Raw genomic sequence first — 17,688 nt, forward strand, 5'->3', positions numbered from 1 at the left:
TCATTATGCTACTTGAAGTTGAAGACGGTATATTTTACCTTGTTAATAGAAAAAAAATCTTGAATTATTTCAACTGGCAGAAGGCAGGCATAATGTCAGTGTAGTATGTGGTGTATGGGTTTATTGTTAGAATAATTATATTCTTTACAACTATTTACTATATACAAAAGATTAAACCAAAGCAATTCATTGTTAGTACAAGTAAATATAAAAAGATACAAAAGGCCCATGTCCACATCGTGTTGATCAAGCGTGCTAAGGTGCCAACTAAGTAATGGTGTACAGTTGGGCAGAATAACCAGTTATACAATGTATTTTCAATGTCTCAGATATTAGGATGAGGTAGGACTTTGTTGTTTTTTGGTTTTCCAGCCAATGAACTCATCAGAGCTCTTTCAAATTGAGTCAAACACTTAACAAAATGGATGTTAAGTAACATGTTTTTTGGATTTAAAGCTGCTATTGCAGCTTGTCTACCCGACCAAACTCCAAAATAGTTAAAAATAATGCACATCAGGGCTCTGCGCTCTGTAAGAAGAATTGGACAGATACAAGCAATGTGGATAAGCAATTCTTTCCTCTCTTTGCAGAGTCTGCAGGTGGTGATTGTTGTTGGATTAGTGTCAGTGTTTAGTATTGACATACGGATAAGAGGGATTCTTCAACAAGAGATATACATCTATGGCAAATGGCGGAAAACATAGCTAGAAACCTTTCTTCAAAACACCAAGGAAACAGAATACTAGGCTATAAAAATATCAAACAGTGAGGTATTACACAGACCAAAGTGCTCATCGCAAACTGTTATTAACATTCTCATTGTGTACGGCCCAGTAGAAGTATATTGGTTTAGAAGATGTTTAATGAGGGGAGGATAGAAATAAATTAAGTGTAAATTAATTCTGGTAGTTGATCCAGTACTAAACCGTATATTTAGAGCCCTTCTCCATACCATAAAGGCATAAATGATCCTCTGTGTAATATTAAACTAACAGTTTTCAGACACAAATTCCACATTGCAATGGTGATTACATTTTATGCATGTGCTCATCGATCCCATTCATGCTTGACTAACTTCCTGTTTACTCAAATTTTTTTCTTCAAAAATCTCTTATTTGTATGTGTGGCAACATGACAATGTCAATGGGTGTCCGAACAACTGAAACCCAGAGACGAATAGAAGATGGTGTTTCACTATTCCTTTGCAAATCTTGAATAATTCATTAACAATTTTCTTGGATATATAAGACTGATTCTTCAAACCACCATTGATCTCTGTATATTCAGGCACACATGACTAATCAAAAACATTGCCTTAAAAATGACATCCCAAACACAATGGGATCATTTATAATATCCAAAAATCCCAGCACCAAAATGCGCTGCACAAGTTAAGCTTTAAATATTACTCATTAATAAGAACCAAGGCATGTTACTCTATTGCCAGCATCAAAGTGAAACATGCAGTCGGTGATAATAGATCAAGGAAGTTTCTTGGAAATTTTCCAAGTGTAAAAATGTATTAGGTAGATGTCCTTGCTAAAATATTATAAGATAGAGGTCTGAATGTAATCTTGGAGGAAATTGACATAAAAATACAAACATCTATAATTATCTATGTACTGAAACTCCCTTCTGCTCCTCTCAAACCTCTTATTTGCAGACCTTCACTGAGAAATATGATAAGCCCAAACTTGACAAGTTAGCAGCAACAGTCACCTCGTCTTGCATATTCTACAGGCAATCTCCCCAAGTATGAAACACATGAAATCATGGAAAGCCTATAGACTCGATAGAATAACTACTGATTTGTATAAGATTGTTGGAAGATATGATTGTTCACTGAAAGGTAGTGTCTTTGTCAGTATATGACAGATAGCAAGAATCTAGAAGATTTGTTCTGCGATGCTCCGATTCTGGTGTTCCTCAAGTTTAGAAAAGACTTGTCCCTTGCCACCAATTACTGATCCTTTAAACTGCTTACCTATGACTGGAAATGTGAATTAGATTTTTGTGAATCCACTTGCAGGTATAGTACAGTTAGTTATGCAACAAGTATTGTATTTCTTCAAAACAAGGTTGTTGTCCAACCTCAGTGTATTATGGCCTTTGTTGAGGAAAATACTTTGGTTCTTGCGAAGTAGTCAAGGCCTGGACATTGAGAACGTTTGTTTAATCACCTTCTTAATTACCTGAAGAAAGGGGAGCTTCTCCCATTAGCCACAGTGCCACCCTACACTTAACAGTGATACGCAAACAACCAAGGGAGGACCTGGCTTGGGAGGTCGGACTGGACTGTTCCCATGAGGCACAGGGTGAAGACTGATTTGCATATGGCTGGGTCTAAACTGGGGTGGCATGGTGATCAAAAGAACGATGGATTTAACCCAGATCTCTTGACTGGGGGTGAATGTATGATTTATTCAGCATTCCGTCCATCATTTGTTTGCGTAGCACTTTTCACCCTAAGTGGGATGGGTATGCCCAGACATGGGTCCCTTGCTCATTGTGCCACTGGATTCAAGCTAGCCTGGCTGATGAAGGGTAATATCCAGAAATGCGGTCCCAGGATGCTTGTTTCCGGTCCAGGGAGGACCTGGCTTGGCAGTTCGGTCTGGACTGTTCCCATGAAGCACAGGGTCAAGACTGATTTGCATATGGCTGGGTCTAAACTGGGGTGGCATGGTGAACAAAGGAGCAATGAATTTATCCCAGATCTATTGAATGGGGTGAATGTATGATTTATTCAGCATTCCGTCCATCATTTGTTTCCGTAGCACTTTTCACCCTAAGTGGGATGGGTCTGCCCAGACTTGGGTCCCTTGCTCACTATGCCACTGGAGTCAAGCTAGCCTGGCTGATGAAGGGTAATACCCAGAAACCGGTCCCAGGCTTGGCAGTTCGGTCTGGACTGTTCCCATGAGGCACAGGGTCAAAACTGATTTGCATATGGGTTTGTCTAAACTGGGGTGGCATGGTGAGCAAAGAATGATTGATTTAACCCAGATCTCTTGATGGGGGGTGAATGTATGATTTATTCTGCATTCCGTCGTTCATTTGTTTGCGTAGCACTTTTCACCCTAAGTGGGATGGGTATGCCCAGACATGGGTCCCTTGCTCATTGTACCACTGGATTCAAGCTAGCCTGGCTGATGAAGGGTAATACCCAGAAATGCGGTCTCAGGATGCTTGTTTCCGGTCCAGGGAAGACCTGGCTTGGCAGTTCGGTCTGGACTGTTCCCATGAGGCACAGGGTCAAGACTGATTTGCATTTGGCTGGGTCTAAATTGGGGTGGCATGGTGAGCAAAGGAGCAATGAATTTATCCTATTTCAATTGACTGGGGTGAATGTATGATTTATTCAGCATTCCGTCCATCATTTGTTCCCGTAGCACTTTTCACCCTAAGTGGGATGGGTCTGCCCAGACTTGTGTCCCTTGCTCACTATGCCACTGGATTCAAGCTAGCCTGGCTGATGAAGGGTAATACCCAGAAACCGGTCCCAGGCTTGGCAGTTCGGTCTGGACTGTTCCCATGAGGCACAGGGTCAAGACTGATTTGCATATGGGTTTGTCTAAACTGGGGTGGCATGGTGAGCAAAAGAACGATGGATTTAACCCAGATCTCTTGATGGGGGGTGAATGTATGATTTATTCAGCATTCCGTCCATCATTTGTTTGCGTAGCACTTTTCACCCTAAGTGGGATTGGTATACTCAGACGTGGGTCCCTTGCTCACTGTGCCAATGGATTCAAGCTAGCCTGGCTGATGAAGGGTAATACCCAGAAACCGGTCCCAGGATGCATGTTTCCGGTCCATGGAGGACCAGGCTTGGCAGTTCGGTCTGGACTGTTCCCATGAGGCCCAGGGTCAAGACTGATTTGCATATGGCTGGGTCTAAACTGGGGTGGTGGTGAGCAAAAGAACGAAGGATTTAACCCAGAACTCTTGACTGGGGGTGAATGTATGATTTATTCAGCATTCCGTCCATCATTTGTTTGCGTAGCACCCTACACTTAACAGTCATGTGAAATGTGTTAAGTGTCTCCTTCAGAGAGTCCCAAATAAAAGGAAAGCAATGTATTGCACCTCCTGCTTGTAGATGAAAATTAATGCAGAGATGAAATCAGAAGCAATTTGGAAGTGATGGTGTATCATCAAAAATATTTTTTCATAAACATCCAATAATTCCTTTTAAATCATAATCCATCAGTTCTGATAGACATTAGAGAAAAATGTTTTGATAATTGTATCTTCATATTGTTTATTCTTCTGTTTTGCAAACACCCCAATTTTTCAATCAGCCTGAGCAACTCAAAAATGTGCAGTGCACAGCTTTAATTCTGCCAATTGCTAGATTTAATTGGCAAAATACACTTTCATCTAAATCTTTCTTTCATCCTTCTATCAGAAGCTGAAATACTGTCTCGCTACAAGGCCTGCCTTTGCTTGAATCCCAGATATAGATTAGTACAAAGAGGAAACTGAAAGCTTTCTAAGACTTACAAGTGGATGGTCATAACTTGAGAACAAAACAAAAGATTTAGATTGTCATTTAATTTTTCAGCAGTCTGAATGGCAATGCATTACATAAAAGGTAGCATCTGTCATTTTCAGACCTAGCCCCATAACCCACTTCTAGCTATAACATGAAGATTCTACCTTCCTTGTGGAATTTCTACACTCATTAGGCTCATCTTTGGATTGAAAAATGTGACAGTCATAGTATTGTGTGCAAGGTCACATCTCTGCGTATACATTCTGAAATATTCTCCACAAATAAGTCTTATTTACACATGAAAAAAACACTGAATCATGCCATTTGTAATCAGATATATTAGGCACTGGATAACATAACCAGGGGCGTGATTCTTATTTACACTGGTGTGCATCAGTGTTGGCTGTCCGCAGAGCAGGAAAGTGTACCCAATAACATTTAAAAATCTCTTCTCAGTATCTGTGCTAACTCACTAGCTTAACACATGCAATGGAGAGAGGTCAGCAATGAGAAACAGAGCAGCAGTCCAAATCACAGCTCCATGTTGCCAGTGGGACTTTGGAGGGGAGGGAACCACAGACCACTCCAGTGAGGGCATATCTCGGTTGTACCTAGGTTGTCCTTGGGGTCCTTTTTGCCCTTTCGCAAACTGTATTCTCAGAAATTGCACTAAGTGTGTAAAACTCCTATGCAGCACACTGTAACTCTGTGCATTGCGGGGGCATAAGTTATACTTATTCAGGTAACAATTACTGCTGAATTTACATAGTTTTGTACGAGTGAAATCTGAGACTAACTATAACGTCTCTGTAACCTTTGTTTTTTAAGTGATTTTCTAAGGGTTTTTTAACTAGTATTCATGTTTGCATTGTGGTGGAGAAAGGGGGCAAGGAATCTGACCAGCTCTCAGCAATCCCCTGTGTGGGAATTACTGGAGGTAACAGGAGGGGTTCTTGGGCCAACATCCCCCAACAAGTAGTGCACCAGGATGCACGTTAGCAGAGTGGTAGAGAAAGGGGGTGTGGCCTTCCTAGCAATCCAGCTGTGTGGAACTTACTGGAGATAACAGGAAGGGTTTTTGGTCCCCAAGGACACCCATCAGCCAACGGAACTTCTTCCCCCAAACAGTTGTGCGTCAGGAGGCCCATTTACAGAGTGCTTGATAAAGGGGGCAGGGCCTCTGGTGACTTCCCTAGGGCTGGCCTTTCTTTTTTTACTTGTTATTTTAATATGGAAAGGGGGCCATGTGGGCCCCCTTCCCTGGGTTGATTTCAGCCCCGGTGACCCCACCCCCCAGGGCCTTGCCTTATTCAAAAAGGAAAAGGAGAACCAGGAGGCCCATTCCATAGGCCAGTTTTGGCCCCGGACCCCGTCATCTGGGGCCTGGCCATCTTTCTGGCCATCTTTCTGTGGGTGCCCCCAGGGCACCCACTCTTCACTGGGACCATGGGGCCTGGACCCCACCGTTCCTGCCAGCTCTCTGCCTCCTGTGAGAGCCGGCATAGCTTCCAGACTTAGGGAACTGCTAAACATGCAGCTCCCTGTGTCCGCAAGCAATTCTGCTCCACTTCCAGCAAGCAGGGGATTTCTGAGCTCCTGCTTTCTGAAAGCGGAGCGTTTGCTGTGGCTTGGCGGGAGTGGTAAAGCTCCAGTGAAGCCAAAACAAACAGCTGTGTCCTGGGAGTGGGTGCCACGGTACATGGCAGGAGCTGGGCCTGGGGCGTGGTGGTCTCAAGGGCCATCTATTGCTCCAGGAGAGAGGCCACGCGACACCCCTCCTTTCTTGTATGTAGGGCCTGGGAGGTGGAGGTCCCCGCGGCCAAGAACAGCCTGGGAGGGGGGACGTGTGGCACCCTCCCATTTAAAAAATATTAAGTTGGCTTCAGGAAGGTGGTGATCCTCGAGGCCCCCAGATAAAAAATTGATTATGGCCCCGGGGACGGGGTGCTTCCCGGGGCCCATGGTGAGTCTGAGAGGCCCTACTCCATAACACTTCAAAAGCTTCGGGGAGGTGATGGTCCCCAGGGCATTTATAAGTCCAGGGGGGCCCATGCACCCCCTCATTAATTTGCAAATGCCCCCAGGACCTGGCCCACCTGGGGGCCGATAAGTAAAGAAGCACGAAGCCTGCGCTTATTTTTGTTTTGGCAGGAGCTGCAGATCCAGTGCAGCTCCCTCTGAAATTTGTATTTAAAAGCAATTATTTTGCCCTGGCGGAGGCCTTCTGGGACCACCCCAAGAGGCCAAGGGGGTCAAGGTATTCCTACCCTTCCCCCTTTACTTTTTTTTAAAGTTTTTTCTGAAGCTGAGTCCCAAGATGGCTCCCAACACTTCCTGGTTCGAAGTGTTGGCAGCCATTCAAAAAGTGTCAGCAGCCATTCAGATTTTATTAACTCCACAACTACTGAATAGATTTACACAAAAGGCACTTTCCTGGACCAACATCTACCTTTCTGCCAAATTTGGAGTAATTCCGTACAGCAGTTCGGGCTGTAGCCTTGTCTAAATTTCCTACAGAAATGAACATGGGAAAATGCGTTTTGAGACCCCTCCTTTTTCTTCACCTCCGCCTGATGTATCACCCCGAAACTTTCAAGACAGCAGCTGAAGTGAGTGGCAAACTAGTTTTGAAATTTTCACGAGGATTCATCAAATGGCGTTGAAGTCATTCGACAAAACATAAAATGCTTTTCCTATTGAACTAGGATTGTAACTATAACTACCTACTGTCGAATGCCAGTAGGTAATATATATTATTGCAAAGATCAAGTGCATCTCTTTCAAATTTTGTCTGCATGAATCAAATGAGGAATAGAGGAGCAAATAGATGGTGTGTTAGCCTCATGTTTAAACAGTTATCTATCATTTGAATTTTACTATCAAAGCTCTCTTCTCAGACTTTGTGAATGTTCATTGAAAGCATTTGTAAGACATCCCTCTTTTTGACTGGGCCCCTGAATTTTCTTTGAGTTGTGGACTCTGGTTCTGTAGTAATTTGAGGTCTGAAATTGGGGCCTACTAAACAGCTCCATGTGCACTTTCCTTAAACTGAAATTAGATAAGAAAACAATACTGCATGCAAAGATGGTGCCAGATGTACAAACGTCAAATTCCTGATGCTCACATCCAAAGAGTGTTTTATCCGCCTATATCTGGAGCACAAACTGCAGCAAAGACAAAAATACATGCATGCAGCAACACATGCTGGGCACATGCCTTAAGTAGTGAAGTCAATGCAATATTTGAATTTGAAGTGACAGATTAAACAACATTGTAAGTCAATTGTTAATATGGTTTACAAAGTTATGCACCACTGCTTAGCGTATAAATCTGAAAAGTAAAACATTTTTCTACCTGCCACTGCAAAGCTCACAATGGCTCATAAGTCTTATGATGTCAAATGATTAAGAGCCAACAGCAGATTAAAAATAATACTTGGCCTAACAACCTTCTTTTATAAACTCCAATTATACAGTAAGTAGCTGGATAAGTGAACAAAAATCAAGGCCTCAATATATTTCTATTATTTACCCTTCCATCATGTCTTTTGTAACATCACTTGCCTGCTTTGACCAGTCTAAGCTGGTGGCTTAATCTTTTTTATGGAGGTGAGCATCCTCAGAGTCAGAGGTAAGTGATGGCCTTCACTTCTCATTATATATGAATTGAGGTGGCCAAATGACAAGCTTTTAAGTCTTCTCAGCACAATCGTCCCGCTGTAAGATCAGCTGGATTCCTGATCACATCGGCCTCTCAATAGGTTTCACGACCTGTGTTTCCTTTGAGAAGAAGTGGCCTTCCAAAGTGAAAGAAGTCCTTAAACCAGCGTGTTGGAGCAAGGCTGTTCAAGAAGGCGAAGATTTACTATATTTCTATGGAGGAATGTGCTGGCTTTGGGCACAGTTTAACAGAAAGAGATGAAGAAATCTAAACAACGCTTACAACTGACATTTGCCGACCTGTAGCACAAAGTACGGTGGGACTGCTTTAAAAGTGCCACATTTTTTAGGAAGAGGAATTGGGTAAAACTGGAGGAAAACTAAAGTAAACGGGTCAACATTCATTTGATTGGCTCAGATACTGTCACTAATCAAAGTACATCATTTGAAAACTGCGAGAACCTTACTTTGGCAAAAAGCTGATCTGAACAAGAAAACAGGAATACTATCTGCTTGCTAAGAGAATCTCTATACAGCTGTTGAATCATGAGGAGACTATCTTCAGCTTTACCAGTATACTTTGGAGTTGCAGGCAGTTCAAAGCTCAATTAAAGTTTACTTCTGGCTGACCCCAAGGAACAAAGGAGTAAAAGTCCTGACTATGGTTGCTTGATTATTGTTGGAACCTTTCCCCTAAAGTGGTAGAGAGAAAATGATTTTAAGACAGAGGAAGCTGTGTCCCCTTGCAAGAAAAGGAGCAAATCAGTGGAACCTGATTATGTAATTGTCAACCAGACTAGAAGTTATGAGAAGCAATTTCACAGTTCTAATCTGTTGCCTGGCGTACAGGTAGACATCCATGACATTTTGGAGATCATTGGAGTACCAGGGAAGAAATTATAGAACTGCTCTTGAAAGGCAGGATTTAAAAGATTTCATATCTGGAGAAAGGGGACAAAGTGTGAAGCTTAACTGAACAAGGACAGCAGCGGCAGCTCCATTAGACTGGTTTGCCAAATGTGAGGCAATCACAAACTGGAAGAAAAAGGTGTCTGGACTTGTTCAGCTCTCGCTGACCCACGGCATGACACGCAGGTGGGGTGGGGGGCACATGCGGGGGGGGGGCGCGAGCGCGAGGTAGCGCAATTAAAAACAAAACATTTTGTGAATAAAAAATTACACACTTACCATACCGTCATTCCAGCATCTTCTCTACTCCTTGCTCCTGCTCTCTCCTCGTGGCCTGGGACAGGAAGCCAGGAACAACAGCAAGGCTCCCTTGACCATGCAGTGTTGTGATTGGTAAGCACCCAGGCTCCCGCGTTGTGATTAGTTTTGAGCGTCCTGGCTGGAGGCTCAACCAGGGAATGGGAGCCTGGGCTTGTTCTCCATGCAGACTGGTTTGGGCGGCCCGAGAGGGCCGACCAAGCAGTCATTGCGCACTTAGGGGTGGACAAACCACTCCTCCCATGCCCTGCTTCGTGAGCAGAGGAATGCAAAAACAACATTTGATGGCAGAATGCAGAATAATGTCATACATTCACCCCAGTATGGAGATCTGGGCATAAATCCATCTTTTTTTTGCTACTCATGGCATTTCAGTTTAAACCCAGCCATATGCAAATCAGTCTTGACCCTGCGTCCAATGGGAACAGTCCAGCCCGAACTTCCAGGCCAGGTCCTCCCTGGACTGGAAACAAGCATCCTAGGACTGGTTTTGGGGTTTCACCCCTCAGCAGCCAGGATAGCTTGACTCACTTGGCATGGGGAGCACGGGATCCATGTCTAGGCATACCTATCCCACTCTGTGTGACAAAAGCAAAAACAACAATTGATGGACCGAATGCAGAACAATGTCATACATTCACCCCAGTACAGAGATCTGGGCCTAAATCCATCTTTTTTTGCTCCCCATGCCATTCCAGTTTGAACCCAGTCATATGCAAATCAGTGTTGACCATGCGCCCAATGGGAACAGCCCAGCCCGAACTGCCAGACCAGATTCTCCCAGGACTGGAAACAAGCATCCTAGGACCGGTTTTGAAGTTTCACCCCTCATCAGCCAGGATAGACTCCAGTAGCAAGGAGAGCAAAGGGCCCACGTCTGGGCATAACCATCCAACTTGGGGTGAGTAGAGCAGCCCTATCCACCCGCCCGCAAAGGAAGGAAACCTAAAATGATAATAACTAAAAGTTATTATCATTTTATATTTACTTTCCTTTCCACTACTCAAAGCAGTGGGTCAACGCTACTCCGCCAGAGCGAAGGATCCGCCACTGTCCAGAGTTCCCTTGCTTAAGATTTCTGAATAGAAATGAATTGCAGCACTATGCCCAAATGTAGTTCATCAGCTTCCAGCTACGAAAGTTGCATAAATGTCGTTCATCCATAATGTTTGACGGGGCTGGGAGGGGAGGAGGGGTTATCATTATTCGTGCAGACTTGTTCCATCTTCATTCAGTATCAGTTGTTGCTTCACTCCTGGCAAGTACACTATAATGAATCACATTGAATTCTGAGTTTTCTACGGTACTTTACTAAATAACTTCTGATACCTATATCAGTAGCCTTTATGTCTGTTTCATTGTATTCATTAAATGTTCCTCATTTCTAAATTAGTAGGGAGATTTTTTATCTTGATTATTTCTTTAGTGCCCTTTTACTTTTGTGTTGCTGTTTATGTAATTTCTCTAAAGAAGGTCTTGCTAATTATGGCAATACACCAAAGGCAGTGTGGGCATTCCAACAATCAAATCACCACCACTCCTCTCTCCAACATAGTTTAACAATCTGATTTCTTAAAGCATGGGACTAATATCAACAAGATAGGTGTTACTGACGACTCCCGGTGGAACTAAAAGCTGTTAACTACTTAGAGCCTGATATTGAGTTTTACTGACGTAGTAGTGTCTGCCAGAATGGGGCTTCCACCGTCTCCATGGCACTGCGCCTGACAACTTTAGAAATGACTGCCAGCTCTGTAGTCATATCTGTAGACTAAAGGGAACCACCATCACAGCGGTTCTGTTCCATGAACTAAAGGCATGATTGATGGACGGCTGTCATCGATTTTGCTGATCATCCACCAAACCTTTGACATTTTTTGTTTTTCAGAATCAAACTCCTACAGTGGGAGTTTGATTCTGAAAAGCAAGACAACTGATGACCCCTATACCCTGGGAGTTTTCTCCCAGGAGGTTGAGTCATTGATTTTTCCTGTGTTTCACTGCTGTGTTTTTCTTGGTGGGGATGGACAGGCAAAAAAAAGCATTACAACGTCCACCTTAAATAGGGCAGATGATTGTTGTCCTTCCTCCATTTGGTTGTAAAATTAAGTATTCCGTCAATGGAGCCAATGAATACATAAGGTTCTTCCATATCTAAATGAAGGGGATGTACCAGGAGTTTAGCAGAGTACTCCGTGCATTTGCGATAGAGTACCCTCTCCACCCCACTCTACATCCGTGCCTAACTCCTGCGATTATAGGCCTTAGACACAGGCCTGTGCACATAAAGTGGGATCAGATAACCTGTTGATGTCATGCCAGAGATAACAATAAAAATATTAGCAAAAGCCAGCATGATATGGTGACTTGACTCACACCTCTTAAAAATTAAAAAAGCTGCAGGGATGCATGTCACTGTGATCGAACACCTCACTTAGCTCAGCTCTACCGTCCCATTAAAATACTCTCACCACTGCCTCGCTGTAGAAAAACCTCACTTCCCGTGGTTCACAAATTCTGTTGAAAGTCTACCCTATGCCGGCAGGTCTCTTGTAACAAGATTCAATTTCTGCTAGTGGCTACCGTGCTCTAGTATCTACCCTCAGCTTGGAACACAGAACAGTTACTGGGCAAAGAAAGATGGCAGGAAACATAAGCATACACTAGGACAAGTTTAGGGTGTAAGAGTTTGATCTGGCAAGCCTAGAATCCTTCCAGAAAAGTCTTATTGTGCTTGTTGTTGCCTATAACAGTTACATTCGTATTGGTGATATAATCACAAAAGTGTTGACACCATGACTGGTTTGGGAGTGCAAAGTTAAAAGGCCATCCCAATATACTGACACATGCATCAAGCAAAATACGCCCTCGCAAAAATTGCGATTCTGTAAAATAGCTGGTAAGCGACCGCAAAACAACACTTTCCAATGCATCAACCCCAATAGCGAAAAATCAAGATAATCGCAAAAAATACCCCCGCAAATTTAGCGATTAGCAAAATAGCGATTATATAATAGCAAAAACCAAAACTGCTCCTGCTAATAGTGATTAGCTAATAATGAATCGCTAACCAATGCATCAAAACTCGCTAATAGCGATTTTCACCAAAATCGCTATTTAGCAAGAGCAAAATAAGGGGAATCTCAACAGGAGGTAAAGTTGAGAAAACAAAAAAAATAATTGTATCACAGGTGCAACCAATCTGAAACCCTTTCAAAATGCATCAGGAGACCCCGTAAGCCATTCACAATGGCAGCCCTCTACGTGCTTGCAAGGAGGATGAGGATAAATGCAGCAGCGCTGGAGGAGGAAAAAGGAGAGGGTATTCCGAGTGTGCATAACATTGCTGGGCCAAAATGAGGAAGAAATATATGATAAGTATCATCTGAATCGTGCAATGATAATACGCCTATTAGCAGATTTGGAACCCCTACTGCAGCACCAGACCCGTAGGACCAATGCCATTCCTGCACACGTCCAGGTCCTATGTAGCCTGCACCAACTGGCGTTAGGCATTTTCCAGAGGGTCGTAGCGGTAGCCGGAGGAGTATCCCAAAGCGCACTCTCACGCTTCTTACGGAAATTCCTTGACGCCATGATGACAATGATCCATACCCACATCACCTTCCCCACAACCCCACAGGAGTTGAATCAGACCAAACTGGAGCACTACCAGGTGTCTCAATTCCCACATGTCATTGGATGCATTGACTGCACGCATGTCCCCATCTGTCCCCCCTCAGCCAACGAGTACATCTTCCGAAACAGGAAGTCTTACCACTCCATCAATGTCCAGGTAGTGTGCAATGCTAAGCATATAATAACGGACATCGTAGCACAATTTCCCGGAAGCACACATGACTCGTATATATTCCGCCACAGTGGCATCCACAGGCGTCTGCTCGGCGGTGAATTTGGAGAGGGACACCTACTTGGTACATACATATACCTATTTGCTACATCATCATACCAAATGTCATTGCATTACTACGGCTAACCCTTTGCTTCCCACCCTGTAGGTGGCAGCGCATACACCTTGCGCAAATACATCCTGACCCCTTACCTCAATCCAGCAACACCACAGGAACAGCGCTACAACGAGGCACACATTTGCATAAGGAATGTGGTCGAAAGGACATTGGGAATACTAAAAAGTCGCTTCAGGATCCTTCATAAGACTGGTGGTGCTCTACAGTACAACCACAAACCTGCTGCAGGATTGTGGCAGTATGTGCCATGCTGCACAACATTGCCACAAGAAGAGGCATACCAATCGAGATGGACAAGAATGACAATGATGGGGACGACCAAGCACACGCACAACACCGACAGGCACATGTGGCAAACACAGCTGAAGGTCAGAGGAGACGTGCACACATCACACAACATCAATTCTGAGGTAGGTAAGAATGGGCCATCACAAACTATGTTTTATTGACATGAGCACATGTCAAACAAAAGATTGATGTATTGAAAATTGTGACGGTGATTGCATAGGTTGATTAAGTCAAAATAAAGTATTCAACAGCACTGGAGGGCAATCACAATGTTGAAATGGACCATGGTTACGCCACCATGGCCAAATAGGTGGATATACATGGCTAGCGCCTCTTGTCACGTACCCCCAGCCTCCTGTCGCATGATGCCTGATGTGTGCTTGTGGATGTTGAGCTGCGCAAACTGCGCCTCCTGTAAGTGGTCACTGGCACAGACACACTTCTCAGGCTCGATGCCTCCTCACTACCCTCCTCCCCTTTTAAGTTGCTGGCAATCACAGTCCCAGACTGGAGGTGTTCCACGGCAGTGGTCACTTGCCCTAAGGCCCTTGCAACGTCCCCACAGAAATGGCCCAGATCAATCTGTAAAGCCACGGAGAACAGTGCCAATACTGCAGTGGTGTTGCTCAGTGTGGTTATGGCCCTTGTATTAGCTGACGTACGTAGCAAACTCTGCCGATGCCTCCGAGGCTTAGAGCGTTGTTCTGCAAGAACGGCACAGGTGAGCTCCTGTAGGCTATGGTTTGTCTGTCGGTTTCCCTCCACAACAACTGTAGTGAGGTCACGCACACAGTCCAACATAGTGCTAATGTTTTTGGCCAGCTTGGAGATCTGCATGTTGATGGTGCCCATGTGTCTCCCCTGCAGGCGCTGCACACGAAGCATCTGCGACTCAACGCCGCCATATACATTTGGACACGGCCGGACTGGGAACCACAACCGGCCCTGGCAAAGTGCTCGGCCGCCGCACCACCCTCCCCGGGGAAGAAGGGGGGTTGCCGCCGAGCTCTTTGCCAGGGCCGGTTTTCGGCAGATTTTGTTACAGGGCCGATTTTGCAGCTATGCTGCAAAACGGCCCTGTAACAAAAACGGCCCCCAGGAGCCCAAAATGGCCCCCACCTGTGCGACGCACCGGGGGATTGCCCGGTGCCCGCTATGGCCAGTCCGGCCCTGCATTTGGAGCCTGTTCTACATCGGCCACAATGCGGGTCCTGGGCCTGCGCCGTTGTCCTAGTCGGAGCTGTGCTGGTGTTGGAGCTGGTGAAGGGACACGTGGCTGGCTGGGGACTGTTGTGGGTGCTGGAGTCAGCTCTGATTCCATTTCTGGCAGTGCGGGTACATGTGCCCTGCGTTTTGGTGGTGGGGGTGGTGTACATTCAGGCTTCACAGGGGTCCCTACATCCATCTCTGCAGGTGTCTCAGAGATGATGAGCCGGTCACTGTCCTCGGAGTCCACCTGAGCTGCATCTGTGTGTGAAACAGGGCAGTGTTAGTATTGTTTGTTCCTAAATATGTTTCTCACATGGCCTACTTTATACATAATAAATCACGGATTTAAACTAACTGTCTGACGTGAAGTGTTGTTATGTTTAACTGAGCATTGATGATTATCCATGGCCACTTGGCTCACATGACTACAACTCCCATGGTGCTCCATGTGTATGAGGGAAAATGTGGAATGGACTTCTCCCTGCACACTGTGATTTGCCTGGGGGTATGTTCATGGATATACAATACGCATTGTATTAGCGCTTGCATGTATCTTACCTTGTTGTGTACTCGCTGCGCCGGAAGTGTTCAATTGGGTGACTCCCACGACTGCCTCGATCGTCCCCTCAACAAGGTCATCCAGGGCTGTGTTGGCGGGTGCTGTCGATGGTCCCCCTCCTGTGCCAGCTGCTTCCTTCACCCTTTCGCCTATGCACTCCTTGGCACTCTTACTGAGGTCGTACCACCTTTTCTTCAGGTCTTCTATGCTGCGGTGGGTGACTCCCACATCATTCACTCTCTCCTTGATGCACAGCCATATTTTGCGCTTCTCCGCCTCTGGCACCTTCAGGGACATCTTGCCAAACAGTTTGTCGTGGCTGCTGCTCACCTCCTCTATCAGGTGTTCGAGTTCCCTGTCCGAGAACTTCCTCTTTCTCTTCCTTTGTGTGGCACTGTTCCCTGCAGCATTTTTGTCCATCCTGGCTATGCGAACTGTAGCTGGATTGTGAAGGTGATGTGTCTCTGCTCAGCTTCAGTGCTCTGACTCCTCCTCTGAGCTCCTCAGGGCACTGAATGAAGCATGGACTGAATGACTTCCTGGCTGTGATGTCATCAGCCTGCTTCTAACGCAACCGTCTTTTTACAAAATCGCTAATACCTAAAACGCAAATTGCACAATCGCAAATACAGAAATCACTATTTGCTAGTTTGTGGGTTAGCGACTCGCAATCATGAATTCTGTATTTTTTCTGCGATTTTTAAGGGATTGCTAAAATTTACCGATCTGGTACATGCATCTCATTTTTTTAATTGCGATTCCTTATATTTTGCTAATAAGGGATCGCTTTAGCAAATTTTAATGCATGTGCACCATAGTCCTGAAGTAGAAGATGTAAATAGCGGGTGCAAAATTCTGGTGCAAGTAATATTTGGTCCCGGGCTCGTATTAACTATAGGGCGCACTTTTCCTGTTTGTACCACGGAGCACTTTTTAACAGGTGCACCGGGCACAAATACGGACAATGCGCCCTGTTACAATAAATGTGCTGCCCTCCCTGTGGGCAGCAGCAAACTCATGCTGCCAGCGCATTCAGTGAAATACAGAGCAACAGCTTTAAAGCTCCGTGCTTCACAGTGCAGGCAGCATATCACCTACACTTTAAAGAGGGGAGCGAGATCCCCCTACAGGAATGGGTTGCACCAGCGCCTGTGGCCCTTTGTGTAATACTATTGTGCTTCAGGTGCGCTAAAAACGGGTGCACGCGCCCGTTGCACTCCTGGGACACAATATATATTACTGCCCTCAGTGTTGGATGTCATTTTGCACCGCTTTTACGCTTGTGCACTGAGTAGTTAGAAACAACTTTTTCGCCTGATTTACACTTGTGCTCTAAATAATTACAAATAACATTTCATTTGTTTTGCATGTGTAATTAAGCTCTCTCACACCACTACAGGCAGTTTGCACAAGTGGGTGCAATTTGCACTCAACTCCTGACAAGCTTTATTGCAAAAACGAAAAAACAAGCGCAACTTGCACTTGCACCCGTTTGTGTGCTTGCGGACCACTCTAAATGATCCACAAATGTATGTGTAAAATATTTCACCTACCTTTAAGCATATCCTTCGAGTGTACTCTCTCAAAAATCGAACACATGTTTTCTCATGTCCATGTCCTCCGGCAGAGACATCATTTGTGTTGATTAATTACACATCTGGTTTTCTATCAAATAAGTGCAAACATTTAGTATAAATGAGCATTTGTAACAATTGGTGAAAGCTAGTCTAATGGAACATAACTGCTACTATTTTATAGTTCTGAACCCTGGAATAATAGTAGCACCAGTGCAAAGAAGGCGACATTCGAAAGAAGCATGAATCGTACTAGTTGCAAATGTCACTTTTCAGATACGTTTTAGCCCAAATATGAGGTTACCAACCCAAAGAAAATACAAAAAAAGCATTTTGATCGATGTTTTACTCAGAAGAATTGCTGCCGTTCAGATCCCCAGTCTCTGACACCTTTAACAGCCAAACTGCTTTTCCAAAAAGAATTGTGAGCATTTACTGCAGAAATTCACAATCGCCTTTGCCCTGTCCGGAAGAAGAGCTGCCAGTGACAATACACCAGTCATGAGACTTATAAGTATTTCCATATCGGCTTTGGATATGTCAGGGTTCCTTGGATAATGTTCCCTCCAAATACTGCGTATGGGCCGTGATGGGGTTTGCGAAGCACAGCCTTAGAAAGGTACCGACAAGTGTGGGGAAATATGGCGAAGAGTGTCAATGTAGATTAAAAGGACGGAGCGTGTAA

At 44.6% G+C, this 17,688-nt stretch overlaps 2 protein-coding genes across 2 annotated transcripts in view; both read right to left on the minus strand.

Annotated features, from left to right (window-relative positions):
• Positions 1 to 17,688, minus strand: part of GPR174 (G protein-coupled receptor 174) — a 204,629-nt gene that overhangs the window by 47,589 nt on the left and 139,352 nt on the right. The gene's annotated exons all lie outside the window — the stretch shown is intronic.
• LOC146829204 (myb-related transcription factor, partner of profilin-like) lies at positions 14,815 to 15,849 on the minus strand. The gene is made up of 2 exons (XM_085606445.1): positions 15,429 to 15,849; positions 14,815 to 15,128 (listed from the first exon to the last, which is right to left on the minus strand). Exons 1-2 carry the CDS (start codon positions 15,847 to 15,849, stop codon positions 14,815 to 14,817), a joined length of 735 nt encoding a protein of 244 aa, XP_085462571.1.

The sequence above is a fragment of the Triturus cristatus genome, chromosome 5_2, assembly GCF_964204655.1.
Source record: "Triturus cristatus chromosome 5_2, aTriCri1.1, whole genome shotgun sequence".
Lineage (NCBI taxonomy): Eukaryota > Metazoa > Chordata > Amphibia > Caudata > Salamandridae > Triturus > Triturus cristatus.